At 43.1% G+C, this 23,381-nt stretch overlaps 1 protein-coding gene across 1 annotated transcript; it reads left to right on the top strand.

The window, feature by feature from the left end:
• Positions 1-10,720: 10,720 nt before the first annotated feature.
• Positions 10,721-22,973, top strand: LOC115371448 (von Willebrand factor A domain-containing protein 7-like). The gene is made up of 16 exons (XM_030068850.1): positions 10,721-10,761; positions 11,786-11,992; positions 12,115-12,387; positions 12,525-12,618; positions 12,749-12,883; positions 14,470-14,656; positions 14,783-14,958; positions 15,595-15,707; positions 17,682-17,798; positions 18,727-18,930; positions 19,027-19,159; positions 19,433-19,582; positions 20,060-20,152; positions 20,259-20,530; positions 20,651-20,944; positions 22,153-22,973. Exons 2-16 carry the CDS (start codon positions 11,810-11,812, stop codon positions 22,594-22,596), a joined length of 2,868 nt encoding a protein of 955 aa, XP_029924710.1. The 5' UTR covers positions 10,721-10,761; positions 11,786-11,809; the 3' UTR covers positions 22,597-22,973.
• Positions 22,974-23,381: the final 408 nt, after the last annotated feature.

Raw genomic sequence — 23,381 nt, 5'->3', positions numbered from 1 at the left:
CGCTCGTCGGTAAGCACTTCAGAGTCAGACACCCGCAGTGAATATAACCAATAATAATAATAATGATATAAAACTGAAATGATTTTCCTATAGTGGCCTAAAAGGCAATGTATTCACATTGGTTCTGAAAAATAAATCACCTTGGTCAGCTGCGAGAACTGAACAAACTCCCATCTGCCTATGTTTTGTCTGTACAGGGTGAGTCTGGAGATGAGGCTTTGAATAACTGCACCAGGGTCACGCCCAATAGCGGTTTTTGACATGGGCGAAGCAGGCAGCCGCCCAGGGCGGCATTTTATCACGTCACGCGAAGCAGTTTTCTATTATCTATGCAGGTGCCGGCGCCCCTGCTTTCTGAAAAGCAGGGGCGCCGGCACCTGCTAAGGAGCTAAGGCGCAGCAACAAGGGCAGGGGGCTGCCTCTCCTCCTCCTCCTCCCCCACACTTAACCACAAATGATTCGGTTGCAGCCTCCTCTTCTTTTTCCTCCTCCCCCTCCCTTTCCTCCCCTGCTGCTCCTCCTTCCCTCCTCCTGTTTCCAAATCAAATCAAATAGCTTTATTGTCATTGTAGCGAAGTTACAACGAGATTGGTTCAGGACGCCCTTACCAAAGTGCAAAGAGTAGCACTCAGCATCTCACACAGGCCCACATATCCCAGGTCAGACAGGAGCGCCGCCCTGTGGGTCCCCACCTGTTCTGCCACCGGGCCGCCAACCATCTCCCAAGGCGAACCGGGAGGTGGTGTGGGCGCAGGTCCACAGGGAGTTGCAACACAACCAATCCCCACAGATGCAGGACAGGTCAGTGCAGGGCACGCAGGGACCCACACACTTTTTTGACACCACCATTACCCTTACACCTGTCGATGGCTTCCTGAAACAGCTGACAGCCAAGGAATTTTTTAAACATACAGATACACACGCGCTGCTGCACAAGGCTAGGTATCATCCAACACACACCTTCTGTGGCATTGTCAAATCCCAAATTCTACGTTTTCATCGCATTTGTACACATTCAGAGGATGTTGAGGAGGCAACCTCCATCCTGTTTCACAACCTGAGGCATCGGAATTGTCCTAGAGGGTTCCTCAGGAGGGTGAAGGCGGACACGCTGGCAGCCCTCGCTCCTGCTCGCCCATCGCCGGACGTGGCCAGGGACACATTGGCCTCCCAAGTGGCGCGCCGGTGGGCGAACGAATCGAGGCCTCCCGACCCCGAGGTCCCTCCCAGTGCTTCGCCGAGGCTCCTCCCACTCGTAACCACCTTCTCACACAAGTACAACAGATTCCATATACTCATCAAGGGCAGCTTTGAGCAAGCCCAGACCTAATTACCCATGTTAGCACAATACAAGGTCATTTCGGCCCTCAGAAAAAACCCTAGTCTCAGGGATATTCTGGTTAGGGCCACCTTTTCTCTGAGTGGGGCGGCCTCGGAAGAGCACTGGGACAGCCTAAGGACGAGGAAGGTCCTCTCCAACCCGCACAGCGGGCGTAGTGCGCCAATGTCAGACTCCTTTAGCCTGGCCACACCAAATGTGGTCTATTGTATTTGTTGTGAAATGTCACAACAAATACAATTGCCCCTGTAACAATTGCCTTGCCTCTGCCCAGCACTTATTTGCTGGGCAGAGGCAACTAGGGCAACTATGTTGCCACCTAGGGCGGCAACATAGGCAGAACCGCCACTGGTCACGCCATTTCCCTGAAGTTTCAGTGTAACCTCATTCATCTTGTCAAAAAAGTCTGCGAGGTACATGATGTCACAGCGGCTGGCAGACACCTTTTCTGTGAGAGCTGCGTCAGCCTCCTCAAGGAACTCCACCATGCTGTCAAACAGGTCACAAAAACAAGCAAGACAGGTTCCTTTGGAGAGCCAGCTGACATCGGTGTGGAGGAGAAGACGCTCAAACTCCTCCTGATTTGCTTGACACAGCTGTCGGAACAGCCTGTTCATGTTCAGCATGACTTTTTATTTTATTTATTGACTTGATTGCAACATTAATGGAGTCATGGAGAGGAGGGCTCATTGCTTTGGCCACAAGGCTATGGTGGTCTATGACACAGTGGACTGTGAGGACATGTGGGACCTGCTCCTTTAGCAGAGAGGTGAATCCACAATACCTGAGTGTTAAGGGCTTTATAGTGGACATACGCCATCAGCAGAGCATTATTGTCGGACGTGGTTGTCTCATCCAGCTGCAGACTGAACGGAGTGTCCTGGAGGATCGCACACAGCTGCTTCTCAGAATCAGCCCCCATCTCATTTATGCTCCGTGACACAGTGTCATTGCGGGTCGGGCATTTGCAAATTGTTCTGTGCTGCGCATACATTCGCTGTTTTGACAAGGTCTTGTATATATGCGTCCTCTCTGAGAGCATGCATGCGTTGTCGGTCAGCTACGCACTCCAGAGTGCCTCCTGCACTGGCTTTTTTGTGTTGGAGCATCTTGGCCACAGCTTCACATGGCTCAAACAGAGCTTCACAACTCACCAGACCAAAGTAGGTCCTGGCCTTCAGCGCTTGCTTGTAAAGACCAGACAACTTAGCTCGTGTATCGCTCCTCATGGTTTTGTCTTGTTGCAGCACTTTAAGTGTCTCCAAAAGCACTGCGTAAGATGAGCAAGTATGTTTGATTGCCTTTGCGTGCATGGCCCATCTTGTTGGGCATAATGACAGCAAGTTGCAGACAATATCGTCGGCTCCAAAAAGTGACAAGAACAGTGCCTTGTGCTTTGACGATTCCCCTATTGCGACAGACAAGCTCTGCACAAAATTTAACGTGTCCGCGACTAGGTGTACTTCTTTTGTAGCCTCTTTCAAAATCAAATCCAGCGCATGATTGCTGCAATGAACATAGAGCACAGTGGGGCATTGCGCCTTCAGTTTTGCCTGGACACCCGCAAAACGGCCAGACATGTTGCTTGAGCCATCAAAAAAAAATCCTTGAAGGCAATCCATGGGCAGGGTCAAACGCATAAAAATGTCTTTTATGCAGGAAAAAAGCGTCTCTGCCATGGTGTCTGGTGCACTGTAGAACCCAAGGAAAACATTTGCGACTGACATGTTTTTGTCCACATACTGTAGGCTGCAGGAAAACAGCTCGGATGCACTCACATCGGTGGTACCATCAGCTGTTAGTCCAAAAAATATGCGCTCGCTCGCATCACACACAGTTTCTCTCTGAACTGCATGTGCCAAGATCTGTAATATTTCATTTTGTATTGTGTCGCACATCCAGTTGTTTCTTCTTAGAATCCATTCATGTACACTGGGCAAATCAAAAGTCCGCTGCATCATTGGCTGCCATAAAACTTCATCCCGATGGCAGTCCCTCTCGTCCAAGAAACGTAATGGATCGAAAAAGCAGCTCTAAAGCCGTTCTGGCGATTTTCTGATCTTTCTCAGCCTGTTCAGAAAGCAAGGCGGTTATTGTTTTGTGGCTGAGAGATGACAGCATTCTCACTGATTCAAGATGCATATCAGACAGCTCATGCTGGGCAAACTTTGTGGTCGCCTTGCGCCAGTTAGAAAATCCTCCACTCGTGAAGGGACTCAGCTTTCCTTCAAGGTGACGGAAGCCCTTCTCTCTTGCTTTGCAGAAAACAAAGCAAAACACACAGTTTAAATCCGACACTTATGGCCCTTTTCCACTAGTACCTACTCGGCTCGACTCTACTCGGTTTGAGAGCTTTTCCATTAGGCGGTAGTACCTGGTAGCAGGTCCCATTTTAGGACCTACTCAGCCGGGGTTCCAAGCGAGCTGAGTCGAGCTGAGTCAAGCCGAAAATGTGACGTAAACGCCTTGCAGGCAGCTGATTGGAGAGTGAGTGACGAGAGCGACTCCTGCACGATAAAAAAAAAGAGTTTGGCTGACATGGCTCTTCAAATCCAGCAGTGGGTGATGCAGAAATGGCCTTGGTTGCGATCTCTTGCGGTAGGGAGGTTAGGAGCTCCAGCTCTTGAGGTGCTCTGGCAGCATCAGAGCTCAATATGGTGGCTGATGATTCAGTGGGTGTAGCAGGTACACACGCACAGCAACTGGACACTCCATCCTCTTGTTGGTTTGTTATTTTAGGTGCTTTTGGGCTTTTGGAAATGAAAAAATCCAATATTCTTTTCTGTGCCATTGGTTTTGCTGCTGCTAGGCTACATCCAAGTTTAGCTAGCTATTCCCGCCCTGACCCTGCACTTTGACCTGGCGTAATGACGTTTCCCTCCAAAACGGGAAATTAATTATCTAAACATTTTAAATATATTTTTTTTTTCATATATATTTGTTTGAGCACTTCATCGTATGCTCTTTAAAATGTAAAATAAATGTTCAAATAGTACATTTGTTGTGGTAAAATTAATTGGCATTTATTCCACCCCTCCTCAGCAGGGGGTGCTGCAGCACCTTCAGCACCACCCTTCCCACGTATGGTATGAACCCATAATTGAGGTATTCTACAGAATACTGGTGACATTTTTTCTTGGACTGAGCCATTTTGCAGATCTTGTGTTGTTGTTGTTGTTGTTGTTGTTGTTGTTTTTAATAAAAAACAGCCCGCTTAAATGTATCAGCATTTTAAGCGGGTCATATGTTACGTTCAGATGCTATACTCTGCTGCAGTAAGTTTTAGTTCTATCATTTTTTGTTATTCCAGCCAATTACACCTGTTAAATCCCCCCCCATCTCTCTCTCTCCCCCTCTCTCTCTGTCTCTCTCTCTCTCTGTGCATGTGTGCATGTGTGTGCATGTCTTCTTCAATAAACAGACATGAGACCACAACTTCATTTATGCGTGTTATTGAAAAACATGTGTATCAGTAAAAAAAAGACAGCATCGAATGTTTAAGTTATTAAAATTCTCAAATTTATTTGGTGACCCGAAATAACGTCTCCTGCAAATCAAATCACACCTTGGCAGTTCTGAGTTTTGGGGCTGGTCTGGATGCTAGACACTGTGGTGCTTAACCGGAAGTCTGATGGCGGATTCACTCTGGTAAATTTGTAGCACGGCAATAAGATGAGCGTTGTCCTCGGGAGAAATAGATGCTTTAAAGAGGAGGAAGCTCCGACTTTCCTCCATGGTGATTAGATAAGAGCCATTTGACAAAGCAGATTCTCATGGTGGTGACATTTAATACAGGATGCTCTGATGTCCCATTCTCATGAATGCAGCATTAAGTGCACAACAGAAATCACCAACTGCTGGAAACTCCGGAGAAAATATATGGGTAAAGAGACTCGTGTAAACTGTCAGGTTTTTGCGAGTACGCCTAATTGTATATTTCAATATATGGGCAAATGTGTGTGATAATGGCTGAAGGGGGGAATGCGAATTAAGTGCTGAGTGTGTGTGTGTCTGCTGATACTGGGCCTACCACACCGTAGAGTGCAGCAGAACCTGTCCAGTGATCATGTAGTACTGATAATAAACCATAAACACACTATGGCTACATGCACAAACTACAATATAGTGCAAACAATAACCGAATAAAGTAAAGGAATAACATAGAATCCCTCATGAAAGCAATAATGGTTCTCACTGATTTCTGTGAGTAGGCAGGACACGAAATGGCGGCGCCCAGTAAAATCGTGAGGTTTCTAAAGAAACATACAGCTTAAAAAGTCTAAAGTAATTTCAGTGCATTTTTACTCTGCTAGTTGCATTAGCTAAGTTAGCTTTCACTCTCAAATGAACTACCGTGACATAAATTGTTTACAGAGTGAATGTATTTGCTTCTTGAAGCAGTAACAAAATGAAACCTCCGGAAAGTCCCACAAACTCCAAACTACCGTTAGCAATCAGAGGCTAGCAGCTTAACAGCAGCTAACAGACTGAAGGACTCTCTAATGTTTACTGTTACTTAGAGAACGCTTCAGTAGCACCCCAGTCGTCTTCAGTAAACTCTGGTTTGGTTATTATCTCTCGGTTGTCTTCTATTTTTCTTGCTTGGTTTGCACTGCTCCGCACACCACACTGTCACTGCAGGTTGCTGATTAGCTGAAACTGACATGTCAACCTTTTCTCGGATATTCATTGGATATTAAACATCCTCTGACATTTTACATTCTGTTAAATGGTCAAAACATAGTAGTTTGATTGTTTTTTTTCACTTTCTCATTTTTTATTAATTTTTTCCTTTGTAATCCATTATATTATCTGGGTTACAGAAGGAAGAGCAGTTTGACGGATCTTTGTCCTTGAGAATTGAAGAAATAGAGGCCTGCGTGAAAGTAGGTGGTAACAAGCCTTGGTGGAATGAGTGGTTAAACATCTCTAAAAGCAGCGGAGCCAATCCATCAGGCCCAGGATTTGCCGTTGTGCATTGCATTAATTGCGTCAATGATCTCAGAAAGTCGTAAGGGGGCGTCAAGTGTCTGCTGGTCATTGGCCGAAATCTTAGGGATGTCCAGCTGAGCAAAAAATTCAGACATTTTAGCTTTGTCTTTTGGGGTCTCTGATGTGTAAAGCTGGAGATAGTAGGTTCTAAAAATATTATTGATCTCGTTAGGATCGAAAGTGAGAACACCTGTGCTGTCATGGATCTGAGTAATCTCTGGTTCGAAGCAGCCCTGGACTTCAACTGTTGAGCCAGGAGACGGAGTCCTTTAGTAGTATTATGTCTGCTTTTAAGTTTTGGATATGTGAAATATTTTAGCATGTTTTACTGGAGCGTTCAATCCTCGAACATTTAGTGAAATGATCCTCAACGCCTGCCCACCACTCACCCGTGCATTGATTACATCAACCATGGCACGGTGTCTAGTATTGAGGACATGGAGTCAGTACTGCAGCTTGGATAGCATGATAGGATGACTGAAAGAGCAAAAACAGAGAAGGAAATAAAACATCTGAATAAAGTGAAATAATAGACCCGTTTACTGTATGTAAACAATGATGATGAACGTGAGCTGCGTGTGCATCTTGGTAACGGAAGTATGGCAGAGAATAACAGCTTGTCAATCTACGCTAGGGCTTTATCTGTCCAAGATCGAGAATGCTACATAACACCAACAAACTTAATTTATAAAATGGCAACCGGCTTCCAGATCCTTGTGAGTGGGAAGACAACGTTAGCAAATGGCTGAATATTCAGTGGCCACATATTTGGTGGAGAAACCTAGCGTGTAGGCTACACCAGAGAGAAGCTATGAGCATACAAATCACTCCATGCCTGTGATTATGTTATCTGCGGTCACGTACAGACCATCAGATACCATAATATAGACTCTGAGTTTTGTGTCTTGAAGTCAGAAATCCTCCCCAGCCAAAGACAAGGACACAAGACCACCATGTATGAGGCCTGGCTGATAATAAACAAAGCAGACAACTACAACCTAACTGTGAATTGCACCTGTATGGCAGTATTATTTTGTGTTGTTGGCTTGCATAGTTCAGAGTTCGATTGTTATGCAAACATGAATTCTGCAACTGTTTTACTGTAATTTCAGATTTCACTTATTACTTTCCTCTCCATATTAAAAATCTTAGGTGCATTGCTCCTGTAGTTTAGTCATAATCAGGATTTGAAGCTACCTCTCATCATCTTTACATAGTGGCAATTTGGTCAATGGGCAATTTCAGAAGCCAGTATTTTTTTTTTTTTTTTTTTTTTTTGTGGGTCTACATTTTACAGACTATTGTTTATGCAAACCAGGCTTTCTAGTGAAATCAAAGAGTAGACACATAACCTTACCTTTCCTCACAAAAAGGTGTTTAGGATAATTTGGGGTTCAGGAATTGCCAGTTTATGAGAAAGTGTCGGGAGTGCAAGATTTTTGCGACCATTACATCCTGATCCCCAACCGGAAGTCTCCAAATGTAGTTTTCGGACTGTGATGGTACACTGGTTTTTGGTTTGTTTCCTGTCTGCTCATTTTTCTGTAGGATGCTATCGACAGTTTGGTTGCGTCTTTCAAAGAACTCGCCTTGGACGACAGACAGAGGTATGACCAAGTCTGCAGACACTTTTGTGATTGCACTCAAGCTGCTCTGGTGGACCGAGCAGATCTTAACAGTCTGTATTGTTGGAATTTCTTTTCCCTCAGGTCGGGGTGCTGCTCACCCTCATGGGGTTTATTCTGCAATCATCAGTGGCTGGCTGCACAATATCCTCCATCAGTTTTGCCACCATTTCCCTCAAGGAGCCAGCTCGTCTTGGTGCCAACCTCTGAGATGTGTAGTCCTGGACCAGGCCATGCAGCTGGGCCTGCCATACCACGTGGTGCTTCAACGGATCAGAAACCGAATTTGGACCTACGGCTCCAACTACCCTACCATGCAGGAGCTGCTGACTGACGTGTTCGAGCCCATCAGGTCCCCCTCTGGTCCAGAAGCTGAGGTGCCCATGCTAACAAACAAACCTCCTCCTTCACACTGCCCAAAATAATCTTGGAGCAACCAGAGGGCACTTCAACCAACCCAGGACTCACTGAGCCATAATTTCTCTGTGACCATCCAGAGAAACATCAATCACATGCTAATAATCATAGTAATCACAATCAATCACATTATAAGCACTTTCAGATGTGACTCCTGAAACCATGGCAACATCATCATCAGAAGCAGTCACTCAGCCTGAGTGAACTACATGGCTCCACAAAATGCAACGCAACATTCATGGTATACAGACTGGAGGATCACTGTGGTTGTATTTATGGTTGAGCACAGATACACCATCAGGACTCCAACCCTGATCCCCTTAAAGTGACAGTGTGGATTCTGAGCCATGTGGTATGATTTGCTGCTCCATGTGAGTGTGATCCATCCACATACACACTCCCGGTGAAGCTCTTGTTCTCGTGACAGGGAGGGAGTTAATGGACCAAACTTCGTGGATGTATCACACTCGCATTGACCAAAAAATACAACTATGGGAGTAAAAATCTGTAGTGTTCACATTATTGATGTTATCATCAAAAATGGCACAGAGTTAGCAATGCACATGAGTACACCAATATTCACTAAAAGAGTAAGGTATAAAAAAGTAAAGAAATAATTTGACAGCAGTTCCACTCACTGACTGTAGCTCATTCCAAATGTATCACACACTCGTGGATACAACTGAAGACTACTACTAAAGACTTCTGAATTCACTGACGAGACCATGTTGTCTATCTGAACCATTTTGTCTGTCTGTCCAAGGTACAAGAAAAGCTTCATTAGCACGATACACATTTACAAGAAAACTGTGCTGGGATACGTCACCTCCAGGCCTTATTGTAGCAGGGTTGTATTCATGCCTGTAGACAGGAATGATGACAGCACCGCCTGGACTTCAGTATTTCATATAAAAAATAGACTTAACTTGGATTCAGAACATGCATATTGCATGTTTTTTGATGTGCAGTGTTTTTTTAATGCAAAATGTGGGCTTTAAATAACACTTGGTATATGCAAAAATCACTTAATGGTCACTAATCAGATCTCCTGAGTCAGTATGAAGCCTGCACACTTGTCACGTTGGCTGCTTCTGGATCACTGGCTGTTCCCAGGGTCAAAACTAAACACAGTGAAGCTGCCTTTCTATTCTGCGCTGCTCAAATGTGGAACACCTTGCCTGCAGGGCTGACACTTGAGACAGAGCTCGCTCCTTTCAAATCCAAGCTACAGACGTACCTATTTTCCATTGCTTTAATTAGTTTTCTTTTAAATCATATTCAGGAGAAAAATGTTTCATCATGAGATAAAGGTGATCACCTGCTCCTGCTCAACCTGCCACAGAGCATGATGAAACACTTGGAGAAGCAGCAAAAAAAAACAAAAAAAAAACTGAGGGACCGCGGTGAAAGCCTGTCTGACCTGTACCATAGGATGCCATAGGATTCCATAGGGGCTCAGATGAGGGTTACTGTATGTTTATCTGGTTTCCAAGAGAGAGAGAGAGAGAGAGAGATGTAATCAGTAGCATTCATACAGAAACTTCACGCATACTATAGTCCTGCAGACTTCCTCTTTACAGCAGCGCAGTATTTTCCCATTATAACCGGGATGTCCCGTGCATCAAACGTCCCGGGGCAATGCAGTGCGTGCAGAATATTGTTGACACAACCATGGGAGAATGTCTGTCTGTTTGTTTGTTTGCTTGTTTATTTGTTTCCCCACCCGAATTTCCAATCTCCAGTTTTGTTTCACTTGTTACAACAAACAGGGTGGATCACCTGTTGCACGCCAACACTCATTCCACATTTTGAGTCACATGCTGATCACAGTCATGCTCACAGAGTAAAAACCTGCAGGAAGTGGATCCAGGATACAGGTAAGCCTATGTGTAAACAAACTGAGGACTGCATCATTAAATATGACAAAAAAAACTTTAAAGGTTTATCCATCACTGAGACTTTTCACATATCTCAAATATTCCAAATATCTTTTCTCCCAGGTCAGGCTAAGTACACTGGGTTGATTTAAAGATTATCACGGGTTACCCTGAATTTCTGCACTCTAATATTTCTACTTTGCCTTCCAAGAAAAACAATTAAGTCTTGCCATAGTTTAGCAATTAATTATAATAACAATAATAACATTTAAAAAAAAAAAAAAAAATGGAAATTGGAAATGTTACCCATTTCCAACCTAATAGTAGCCTAATGTATTGAAGATGATGAGATTGATGTGCACTATTTGTCATACCAGGACAACTGGTCCAACGAGTCCAGCTGAGCAGCAGCAGCAGCAGCCCGCACCCCACCCTGGCCCTGCAGTTTGGTGAAAACAAGTGTTTCCACCACAGATACACAGTTTACAGCCGGGCTGCAGGGACTTCCAAGGTACAGTAAACCTATGACTGATAATTGCTGTTGGGGTGGGAAGCGTGTGTGTGACCTCTAATTAATTGCATAAGGCTGTCTCTGTTTATTTACATGGTAAGTTGTGTACATGCAGAACTTTGTTTATCAAGGTGGCGTAAGGTCAACAGGTGGTGTGCGTTTATTTTAGCTACCGGGTCGATATTGGTGATTATTGTCTTTGAAGTGACGATAAAACTCCTGTGTGACCGGAGGGCGTGGATTTGAGCTCAACATTTCAGCAAGCCAGATTATTTTACTGAGTTACAGGTCTGTTCTTATGACAATAACAAAAATAAGAATAACGCGGTTTCCCATCTTGTTTTCTATTTAAAAAAAAAAAAAAAATCACTGCATAAATTTTACCCAGCACACTTATTCTGCGGGACTGTGTCAGAGGTTTACTGTACGTTTTGCAAAGTCCTCTTCTGTAAGTGCTTTGTGTTTAGTAGAGCAGGCTTTTAATGAGGGAAGTGGTCTGGGTCGCCATGTTCACATTATGTATGTAGCCTATATATGTATGTGTGTATGTATGTATCTATCTTTGTATCTATCTATCTATCTAAAATGTTTTCACATCTTCTCTATTTAAAGTGGAAATCGAAGTATCGTGTGTAAATTTCGACATCATAGAGTTTAAACAGTCAATTCATGAAAATCGACGCTCTCCTCATGATATCGCTAGTGAGATTCCTGCGAAAGGTCAGTGAATGCAGCAGCCTCTTGACTCAGTGGGATTAAACAAAGCTAGATATATGTAGATATAACCAGTATTAGGAAATGTTAAATAAAACCTGATAGAAAGCAGTTTCTTTCTTACTTTCTTCTATTTTCGGTGAGGTTTTCGCTACATCATGATTTAGTCAATGCGAGTGTGATCTGTTTACTTGTCTGCATCCCATAAATCACTGAATGACTGAACCAGAGTCTGCTGTGTGATGTGTGGTCTGCTGCTCTGACACCTTTGTGAAAACAATGAAAATCAGTGTGTGTTTCTCTCTCACAGACTGTCAAGACAGGCTGAGGAGTGATGGCGTCTTCAGGTTTGGCTGTGCTGTGCCTCCTGCTCCTGCAGACTGGAGCTCTGGGGTTTGGGATATTGCCAGGAGATTCCCTGAATCACCTCGAGATCACAGAGATGGCTCTCTTAGATATGACTGTTCAAGTGTGCCGCAGTCTGACCCAGGCTGAGGGGGGAAGCTTCACTACACCTGTAAGACTTTACTTCAACCAAGCTGTTTTACCTGTTTAAAAATGTGATTTGACGTGGCGATAACGTGTGCATGTTTATGTGTGCGTGCATGTGTGTGTGCGTGTGTGTGTGTGCGTGTGCAGTCACAGCCATTTACTACTGAGGCTGTCGCTGTTGCTTGCAACTCACCAAAATCATCAAAGACTTTCCGCGAAGCCATCCGGTTCATCATCTTGAATAACGTACGGGTCGACCTCCGTTATGCCTTCAATGCAAGTTTCCACTTTGATGACGAGATGTTTATCGAGGGAAGGAGGATCATCACTGAGGGAATATCAGCTGTCAAGGCCAGCAACAAAAGAGGAAACTTTGAGACAGCCAGACGGGAGCTCGGACAAATTTTACACCCTCTACAGGTAGCCTTCATGATGGGTGTTGTGACTTTCTTTTGACAAAGTGATCGCTGAAACAATTCAAACACATGTGACTAGTTTGGTGATTATTATAAGCATGTTGTAAAATTTGTGACCTGGATTTCTTTGTCAATCTGAAGGATTTCTACAGTCATAGTATCTGGGTGGAACTGGGCTATAAAACCCCAAACGCCAACCTAATCAGAGCGGGCACCAGCATCGGCAACATTGCAGGTACAGAGATGGGTGATGTGCGTCTGCGTTGGTTGGTGGTGCCACAATGACAGGAGAAGGAATGTCAATTTTATGTGATTGTAGAAAAAAAAATCACAGAATAAAACACTAATACTCTGCTTCTCTGCAGATGTAAGTAGGGCAACCTGTCGCAACTGTGATGGAGATGACTGCAGGAACAACATTTTGGAAGATATCTTACAGGAGAAGATACTGACCTCAGGATATTTTGGTATTGTGCCCCTCGTCTCGGAGAAACCCGAAGGTATTACACACACACACACACACACACACACACACACATACAGTTAGGTGTTTGGACAGTGAAACAGTATTCATAATTTTGCCCTTGTACACCACCACAGTGGATTTGAAATGGAGTAATTTTCCTCCAAATATTGAATATAATCCCTATAATTATAGTTATGTGGCTTATGTATACTTTGTCCAATTACTTTTGGAGTGACAATGCATAAAACTGTCTGTAATTCCTAAAAGGTTAATGCCATATTTTTGTTCAACACCTTAAGTTAAAGCTGAAAGTTTGCACTTCAATCACACATTACTCCATTTCAAATCCACTGTGGTGGTGTACAAGGGCAAAATTATATGTATTGTGTCACTGTCCAAATACTTACGAACTTAACTGTACATACACACACACACACACACACACACTTGAACCTGAATTTCTGATGCAGCTGTCCTTGGAGCTTTTAAACTAAGATGTAGAAACCAGGCTAGAATATGAAGGGTTATAGAAGTAAAGACACGTGGATGTGACATTAATTGATAAGTCATGTTCCATCACTGATGATTCAGTTTTAGGCCTTTGACACCTCCAGAAAGTCTCTTTCAGCACTGATCACACCTATTTTTACTTACATAACGCCTACACTAGCCTGACACTACACCTACATTAAGATTTACAGTTTGGCCTCAGTATCTCTCTCAGTATTTCTCTACTTCACTGTCTGTCTCAAAAAACAGACGAATGGAGCAGCTTAGCCTTTTGGTTTGAAATTCTCCACTGAGCAGCTCAAACACCTCAGAGTAGCAACACATTTAAAGTGATGGCTTGCCTTTCTGGCTTGACTCAGCCCACTCAAAAGCATAAGAGCTGCTTTATAACCAACAATCTGACCCTGCTGACTTGATACGTCTCATACAGCAAATCATGCCGTATCTCTTTCCTGGCTTGTGTGAATGCGGTTTAAATCACAGATTTCTTTTGCTGAACGGATAAAGAATTTGTTTAAATTTATTCTGAATTATCTGGGAAAGCCTATTTTTGCTCCCCGTCAGGAAATGTGTCGTGCTATGTCTGATCACAGAGGACTTGTGGACTTCTCTGCCAGCCAAAACAGCCAAGTTGGATCTTTTTATTTTTACCCCACCTGGCAGGCAAGGCCTAAGGATGGCCATGTTGGTGCATCTGTGTCAGTCTGCCTGGTCAACACTTTACTCCAAACCAACAGATCTTGAAATATGCCATGAAATTCAAAAACCACATTTATGCTTGCCCCCCTCTGAGCAAAATGTCAGTTTTCTACACAGGATATCACAAAATGTCACGTGATATTTGAGTTCATTCTCTCCAAGGGAAGATTCCTCTTGATTGTGGTGACCTTGTGACTTTTGCTCTAGCGCCACCCTTGGGCCAAATATTTTTTTCCCTGTACACACCATTTCTCTAAATGTAACGGTCAGATTGCAGTAATTTTCTGAGTGTAGCCATGCTTCCCGGGGGATTTACCTTGACCTTTGTGCTAACACAACTAATTAGTTTCAAGCCAATTTTGGGCATATACCCTTTGTTATGATTCTGTTCTCATATCTAATGTTTAACAGGAAAATGCAGCCATGGAGGAAGTGTTGATCAAACCAGTGGCATCGAGCCTAAAGGTGGGATCAATAAGGACTCACTGGACGCCAGTCATGGTCATCTCCACACCGAAGCAGCAAATCTAGCAATAGCTGCAACCAAACAGCTACTAGAGGACATTCGTGGGGCAGCTGGTGACACAGACTTTCTACAGTATGAAACCCACTTCAGCACATGGCTCTGTGGTGCACTGGAAATATATTATGAAGAGTGCAATTTTTTTCATGTCTCTCTCTGTCTCTCTCTCTCTTTCTCTCTCTTTCTCCACCCATCCACCAGGATGATGGGTATCTCCAAGGGATCCAGTAAAGCTCTTTGTTTTGTGATTGACACCACAAGCAGCATGAGTGATGACATTGAGGCGGTGAGGAATGTCACCACTGCGCTCATCAACAGTAAAATAGGAACAGAGGACGAGCCCGCGGCTTACATTCTTGTTCCTTTCAACGACCCAGGTAGGATCTTAGCGCTTTAGATTGGACTCTGTTTGCTTCTCATGTCTTAGCGTTTCTGACTTGTTGCCTGTGAAACTGTTCAGTGATCAAAATGGAAGTAACTGGGGATGGGACAAAATATTGTAATTCAGTAAACTGCAATGCAAACACATGATAAGAGGTATCACGGCGCACAAAAATGATTTATTCTGCAGTGGTAATCTCAAATACAGTGGCTTGCCCATTACAATTTAACCAGCTTTCAGTTTTGCTCTTATTTATTTGCTCTTTGTAATGACAACATTTTAAATCATTTTTGTTCTAGCATGCCAACGCCATTGCTAGAACTGTGGCTCAGACAAAGCATAATTCTGCACAGCCACACTAGCTTGTCAAAAAAATGTTCATTCGAATCATAAACCCCATCTTGCATATCAGATCTCAGCATAAAATAAGCATTTTTTCCTAGACAGACATCACTAAACTGATAATTGCAAGGCTGTATATTTTTTTTGGCATACTATCATTTATTGAATAATCATTCAACGTTGTAGTGTTAAAATTACATTGTTTACAAGAATTGTAAACCACTCAGCAAAAGTAAGAATAAGAAGAATAACAGCAAATTTCTTTTTCCTCTCTCCATCTTAACCTCAGAGTTCGGGCCACTGATAAGGACTACCGACCCAAATCTCTTCAAGAATATTATTAATTCACTGAAACCCGAAGGAGGCGGGGACACTGAAGAAATGAGTCTCTCAGGGCTTCAGGTTCTGTGATACATACATATATATCTATATCTATATACAGTACAGGCCAAAAGTTTGGACACACCTTCTCTTTTAATGTTTTTTCTTTATTTTCATAACTATTTACATTGTAGATTCTCACTGAAGGAATCAAAACTATGAATAAACACATGTGGAGTGATGTACTTAACAAAAAAAGGTGAAATAACTGAAAACATATTTTATATTCTAGTTTCTTCAAAATAGCCACCCTTTGCTCTGATTACTGCTTTGTACACTCTTGGCATTCTCTCGATGAGCTTTAAGAGGTAGTCACCTGAAATGGTTTTCCAACAGTCTTGAAGGACTTCCCAGAGGTGTTTAGCACTTGTTGGCCCCTTTGCCTTCACTCTGTGGTCCAGCTCACCCCAAACCATCTGGATTGGGTTCAGGTCCGGTGACTGTCATCTGGTCATCTGCCGCAGCACTCCATCACTCTCCTTCTTGGTCAAATAGCCCTTACACAGCCTGGAGGTGTGTTTGGGCTCATTGTCCTGTTGAAAAATAAATGATGGTCCAACTAAACGCAAACCGGATGGGATGGCATGTCGCTGCAGGATGCTGTGGTAGCCATGCTGGTTCAGTGTGCCTTCAATTTTGAATAAATCCCCAACAGTGTCACCAGCAAAACACCCCCACACCATCACACCTCCTCCTCCATGCTTCACAGTGGGAACCAGGCATGTGGAATCCATCCGTTCACCTTTTCTGCGTTTCACAAAGACACGGTGGTTGGAACCAAAGATCTCAAATTTGGACTCATCAGACCAAAGCACAGATTTCCACTGGTCTAATGTCCATTCCTTGTGTTTCTTGGCCCAAACAAATCTCTTCTGCTTGTTGCCTCTCCTTAGCAGTGGTTTCCTAGCAGCTATTTGCCCATGAAGGCCTGATTCGTGCAGTCTCCTCTTAACAGTTGTTCTAGAGATGGGTCTGCTGCTAGAACTCTATGTGGCATTTATCTGGTCTCTGATCTGAGCTGCTGTTAACTTGCGATTTCTGAGGCTGGTGACTCGGATGAACTTGTCCTCAGAAGCAGAGGTGACTCTTGGTCTTCCTTTCCTGGGTCGGTCCTCATGTGTGCCAGTTTCGTTGTAGCGCTTGATGGTTTTTGCGACTCCACTTGGGGACACATTTAAAGTTTTTGCAATTTTCCGGACTGACTGACCTTCATTTCTTAAAATAATGATGGCCACTCGTTTTTCTTTAGTTAGCTGATTGGTTCTTGCCATAATATGAATTTTAACAGTTGTCCAATAGGGCTGTCGGCTGTGTAGTAACCTGACTTCTGCACAACACAACTGATGGTCCCAACCCCATTGATAAAGCAAGAAATTCCACTAATTAACCCTGATAAGGCACACCTGTGAAGTGAAAACCATTTCAGGTGACTACCTCTTGAAGCTCATGGAGAGAATGCCAAGAGTGTGCAAAGCAGTAATCAGAGCAAAGGGTGGCTGTTTTGAAGAAACTAGAATATAAAACATGTTTTCAGTTATTTCACCTTTTTTTGTTAAGTACATAACTCCACATGTGTTCATTCATAGTTTTGATTCCTTCAGTGAGAATCTACAATGTAAATAGTCATGAAAATAAAGAAAACGCATTGAATGAGAAGGTGTGTCCAAACTTTTGGCTGTACTGTAGATATAGATATAGATATAGATATAGAAGTTTGTTTTAGGAGTCACTCTCAGCAGGCATGGACTGTCATCCACATACAGTTTAGTATGTGGATCTATATATCTATATCTATATAGATAGATAGATAGATAGATAGATAGATAGATAGGTTATCTCAAAAACTAATCAAACAAAATCAAAACTGTCTTTGGAATCTGATTTGATTTCTTCCTTATGCAGCTGGTTTTGTTTTGATTTCTTCCTCATGCAGCTGGTTTTGATTTGATTTCTTCCTCGTGTAGCTGGTTTTGATTTGATTTCTTCCTCATGCAGTTGGCTTTAACGGGGGCTCCCCGCAGTTCTGAGATCTTCCTTTTCACCGATGCCGCTGCGAAAGACAAACACCTCAAAAGCACCGTGATCGCACTGATAGAGCGCACCAAGACAGTGGTGAGTAGCTACTGTGGGTGGTCATGAGAAAGAAAAGTAATTATATTAATACAAATATTAACACAAATATTATACTATACGAATCACAATGTCTGTGCAATATAACAATACAAATATTAATACAATTACCACTGCTGCTACTATATTTTATGAAGTAATTATTTAGTTTAAAATATGTAAGCTTTGTGTGCTAAACAGCATCAGGATGTTTCCTTGTTCTGTTGGTCTGCTCAAATATCCACTGTGGAGAGAGGCACTTATTCCCTTACCATGTCTTGGAGAAAAACTGCAATATTGTGGATTATTAGTCATTGAATATGTTTGGGAATACTTGTGAATCTAAATGCTTCATGGATGTTACAGATGTAAATATATGGAATAAGATCACTTCATTTGGTACTAATGTAATGCCTCTAAATGTTTGGGTGGCCAGAGTTTCTTGAGATAACAAAAATCCCGGACAAGTGCCTGACAGGGTGGGCACCTCTGTTTGTAAAGATACAGTTTAGCAGGCAAGGCAGTACGACTCTCTCCTGTTTTGGCAACAGTCTTCCTGCAAAAGGGCATGTCCTGCACATAGACAGAAGTCTAAATGAGAGAGAGGCATGCATGGCTTTCTCTTATGAATATGACTGATGTGTTTCACTTTAAAGAATGGGACTTGTGCTTCCTGCTTTACCTGCTCTTCAAAAGTAAAGCCATGCTAAAAAAAAAAAAAAAAAAAAAAAAAATCACTGCTAGTTTTGTGTTCAGTTATTCTGGTTGGAGGGCGAAAAGCCAGAATCCTTTTAGTGTGAGGTTTCTGAAGTTGGAAAGGCAAAGATTGTATCAGACTTGTGTTTCTGTACGTTTTCACATGTAAAGTAATGGCTCTTGCAGGTCTGTATGACTCGGCTGCTCTAACTCTCACCCACCTGTGTCTTTTCAGGTGAACTTCATGCTCACTGAAGCTTTGGGGCTCCGGCGTCGGAGACAGGCCAGTAGGAGCCAACAGGGCAAGAGAATGGCAACGTCAGACATTCAGCTGTACAAAGACGTGGCTCTGGCCTCAGGAGGGCAGCTCATTGAAGTCTCCAAGAGTCAGTTGTCTGAGGCCACAAGCATCATAATAGAGTCGTCCAGCTCTTCACTGGTAGTATCTCAATTATTCCACCAGCCAAGCTAGTTTTTCAAGTTCACTCACAAACTAGGAATCCAACTGTGTCAAATGTTTCATTTGTTCTCCCAGGTGACACTTCTGCAGGCAGCGAGGAGCCCAGGAAAGGCAGACACCTTCACCTTCATAGTTGATGACTCGGTAACAAACCTGGTGATTTACATAACAGGACATAACCTCACCGTCACTCTTCAAAGCCCCTCAGGTGATAGCACTTTGGATGTGGAATTCCTCCTATTCTTGAAATTTTAAGACGTGTAATAGAACGTGGTCTTTAAATGCAAACATGAGCACTGGTGTCATACAGAGGCCACCAGTCACTCAAACACTTGTTTACAGTAACTACACCAAGATGTCGCACGTAATTTCACAGTTATATTAATTTTCGATAACCAATTTGAGCATTAAGCCGCACCATTATGAATAAGTCACACCACTAACTTAGTTTAATGTGTCTTTGGTGTGGCTTTGTATATAGGTACGACTCAGGAGAGCACTGACCAGACTGGATCTTTAATCGCGTCGTCCAAATCAGTGGGCAACTTCCAGACTTTGCAGCTGAACAAACAAGTGGGACAGTGGGAAATCCAAATGGTATCAACAAATCCCTACACTGTGAAGGTCATCGGTGAGACAAGTCATTTTTGTATGGAAAACTTTACAATGAAACAGCATGTAGTCTGGCAACTCTTCCAGTTGAGGGATGTTTGAGTGATGTGTGTTGTCTTTTCTTTTTAATTAAATAGTCCAGTCATTTTTTTTTTCTCAAGAGTAGAACACTTACTGCTTATGGACAAGATTATATAACAAGTGGCATGTTCAGTCGTCTGGATTGTTGATTTGATCTCCACTGACTAGAGGCAAGATGTCGTAGTTTGATGTGCTAAACAGTGTCAGGATGTTTCCTTGTTCTCTTCTATTCTCAAATATCCTCTGTGGAGAGAAGGTGATTTATCTATCAACCTGAGGAAAGAAATCATTTTTACCTTTTTTTTTGACATCCTGTTGGTTGAATAATTATATAATTGCAGAGACATATTGGTGCTCAGACAGAGTTTTCCTCAGTTGATGTTGGTTTTAAGTCCACATGGCTTCTTATTTGCAGGTCAGAGTGGCATTGACTTCCTTTTTGACTTTGTGGAAGAATCCAAAGGTCTGTTCACAGGATTTGATGTTCTAGACACCCGTCCCAGAGCTGGTAAAGGAATAATTACACTGTGACGTTGATGTGCCAAAGATACCATGTTGGATGCACAAATCATTATTTTAGCACATTGTTTGTATTCAGTATTTCTTTTGTTTAGGGGTTAATGCCACCTTGCTGTTGTCGATAACGGGCAGTGACTCGGCAACAGTGACAGAGGTTGCCCTGGTGGAGTCATCAGGGTCAGAGGTGGTTAATGGCACTATCGAGTCTCGCGGGGGTGGAGACTTCTTAGTGCAGGTTGACAAGATGCCATCAGCGGAGTTTGTGGTGCGTGTGAAGGGGCAGAGTAGCGGCAGCACGTCCAAGGCTTCCACCACCTTCCAGAGGCAGTCCTCCACCAACTTCAGACCCTCCAGTATAACTATTACTGTGAGTGCCCACCCATGACCATCGCTGTACACACAAGGACTTTACTTTACCATGAGGGAATTAATGGTCTAAAACTCTTTTCTCTGTCTCTGTCTCTTCTTTGATTTCCTCTAAATTTAGGCTGACTCAAACAGTGTCTTAGTACCAGGAACCCCATTCTCTGTACCCTTCTCTGTGACCATCAGCGGAACAGGGGGAAACTTCACCATCCGAGCCACCAATGACCAAGGTTTTGACTCAACCTTCCCGACCAGCTTGATCCTGGCAAATGAAAGCAATGCTAATAGTACAGTGACTCTGAGCGCGCCCCTGAACACCCCGTCTGGTAGCGATGTCACCCTGACCATTGAGGCCGAGGCTCCAGGGGCCACAGACACCAATTATGTGGTGCTGCGCATCTCCATCGTTAACACGGTAAAACCCTCCCACTGAGCAAAATGTACACATATTTGCACCCGTATAACTCTTATAAGGATGGTAAACTAAAATGCACAATTTTTCATCACAATGTGTTTTGTTGTCACCAATGTGTGTAAAAAGCATCATGAAAATGCGAGGATCTGAAGTCCTCCCCGTAGGAGAGAGAGGCCTATCAGTTGATTTCTCTGAGTCAAATGATCGGTTTTGCTTGAGATGATAAGCTACTTTCAGACATAAGGGTGAAGCGATCCAATCAGAACAGAGCCTCAGTTTTTACTCCTTACTAACCCTAACCCATTCAACTGCACCTGATATCCTCCACTAGACACAACAATCAAATGTTATATCAGAGGTGAGGACTAGCAAAGTGCTTCCATCAAATATGAAGGGGACTTTGTCACATAAACTCTACTATTACAACCCCCTAATGTGCACATTTTAGCAAGTGAGTGCCACAGTAAAGTTAGCTATGATTTGTGAGCATTTTGTTGCAGGACTGGCAAGAGATTATAGCCATTTCAGTTCCAACAAGTGGGATATTTTCACTTTGCTGGACAGTTGGTTGATCTTACCAGGGTTGAGGCAAAGCCATGACCCTATAAGACGAACCAAAGCCCACCCAGCCCTGCTGGAATGTATTCGTGTAGAAAACCTGGCTGTTAAAATGTCATTTTATTAGTTATTGACTTTCAGGAACTGTCAAATATAGTGGTGGATGATGAAGATAGTACTCAAGAATAATATTCATTAAGAAAATCCCTGTTTTTAATTGGATTTACCATCCTTTTAAGGAAAAGACAAACACCTCTGCATTTCTAAATCATTTGATCACCATACTTAAGAGGGCGATCCAATCACTTCAAATGTCAGGAACTGTGACAACGCATGTCCATTCATTCAGTTCAGTGGCTTTCAACATGTTTCAACCCTCAGTGATCAAAACATGCTGTTTTTTCTAATGATTTAGCCACCACAATAAAGACTTTTTAATATCTCCTTCCTAATTTTCACATTTCCTGGTATTTGGAGTGCCTATGATCAAACATATGATCAAACAAACATTCTTGATGTTTGTTTGATCATATGTAGCATCCAGTCATCTTTTTCTGTTTGTTGTCATTTTATCACCACGTTTGCTGATATTTGTATGGCATGTATAACTGTGAGTAGGTGATTTTACCTAACTTACCCTCTCCTCATAGGTGACTGATTTCACCAGCCCAGTGTGTGAGCAGCTCAGCCTACAGGCCAACTGCTCTGGAGACTGCAGCTTGTCTATGTGGGATCTCTCTGTCAGAGTGAGCGATGGGGCTGATGGGACGGGCGTTGACCGTGTCAGCCTCAGACAGGGCAACGGGACCATCAACACCACCAAAGCAGTGGGCACCAGCGGCGAAAACGTAACCCTGGTGTCCTACCATGCATCTTGCTGCTCACCTAATGTGGAGCTAGTGGTTGTGGATGAGGTGGGGAATGTAGGCACGTGTTTCTACAATAACAGGGGAACAACCACCGTCAGCCCGTCGTCTGATAACGTCACACCAGCTGCTCTGTCTGCGGCTACCAAAACCACTCACTCCTCCCTTCTTTGCCTAAGCATGGTGATTGTAATCATGCAGATACTAGGACACCTTTGTATCAAATGAAAGGCTGACCCGGTGACTGTTCTGATGTCAAGGATGCATATTCTGCATAACTGATAAAAGGTAAAGGTAAAAATCAAACACATGGCCATCTGACCATGCTTTATTATCTGTATGAATATATCATTAGGCACTTAAAATTACTGTAAAGTTTAAAGCTCCACTAAGAGATTTCCGACCACTAGGGGCTAGGGATGGGTGCAATTACTCAAGTATTCGAGTACTTGAGTACTCATTGTTGACATCAGTATTCGAGTAATGTCTTACTATTGGAGCACCTGCACAGTGTGTTGGTTTTGGCTGCAACTCATTTGGCGTCACACGCACCATGTCAGACACGACCAGGAAGAGTGATGTCTGGAAATACTTTGACAAAAAGGACAACGATAACATGCAGTGCAAGATATGTGGCGTTAAACTTATATTACATACATTATCGATATTATAGTATATAAACACCTTGCTTAACCACATGCGCTTAAAGCACAAGGAGAAAACAGCAGAGATGACTAACTGTTAGCACCAGCTAACTGCTAGACCTGTGAGCACACGCCAATGTGATGATACCAGAGCGGAGAAGATTCGATTTATTTGAACTCTGTGTTTATGATTTAGGATGTTGATTGACAGTTACGTGTGAAGAAACACAGAACAGAAGTCCATACCGCTGTGACGTCTGGCAGCTGAATGTTACAACAATGTGATTGATGGACTTGTTGCGGTTGTTCAGTAACTGCATTTGGAAACGCACTTGGTTTACAGTGTTGGCCGTTTATTCACATAAATGG

The sequence above is a fragment of the Myripristis murdjan genome, chromosome 14 (assembly GCF_902150065.1).
Source record: "Myripristis murdjan chromosome 14, fMyrMur1.1, whole genome shotgun sequence".
NCBI classification, from domain to species: Eukaryota; Metazoa; Chordata; class Actinopteri; order Holocentriformes; family Holocentridae; genus Myripristis; species Myripristis murdjan.
The sequence above is the reverse complement of the archived record's forward strand: the minus strand, read 5'-3'. Positions and strand labels throughout refer to the sequence as shown.

Excerpts from the sequence above, each read along its gene's own strand:
- LOC115371448 (XM_030068850.1), top strand. The coding sequence starts at position 11,810 with ATGGCGTCTTCAGGTTTGGCTGTGCTGTGCCTCCTGCTCCTGCAGACT. Across the intron at positions 14,959-15,594 it reads TGTTCCTTTCAACGACCCAG|AGTTCGGGCCACTGATAAGG; the intron begins GTAGGATCTTAG and ends TCTTAACCTCAG. Across the intron at positions 20,153-20,258 it reads AGACACCCGTCCCAGAGCTG|GGGTTAATGCCACCTTGCTG; the intron begins GTAAAGGAATAA and ends TCTTTTGTTTAG.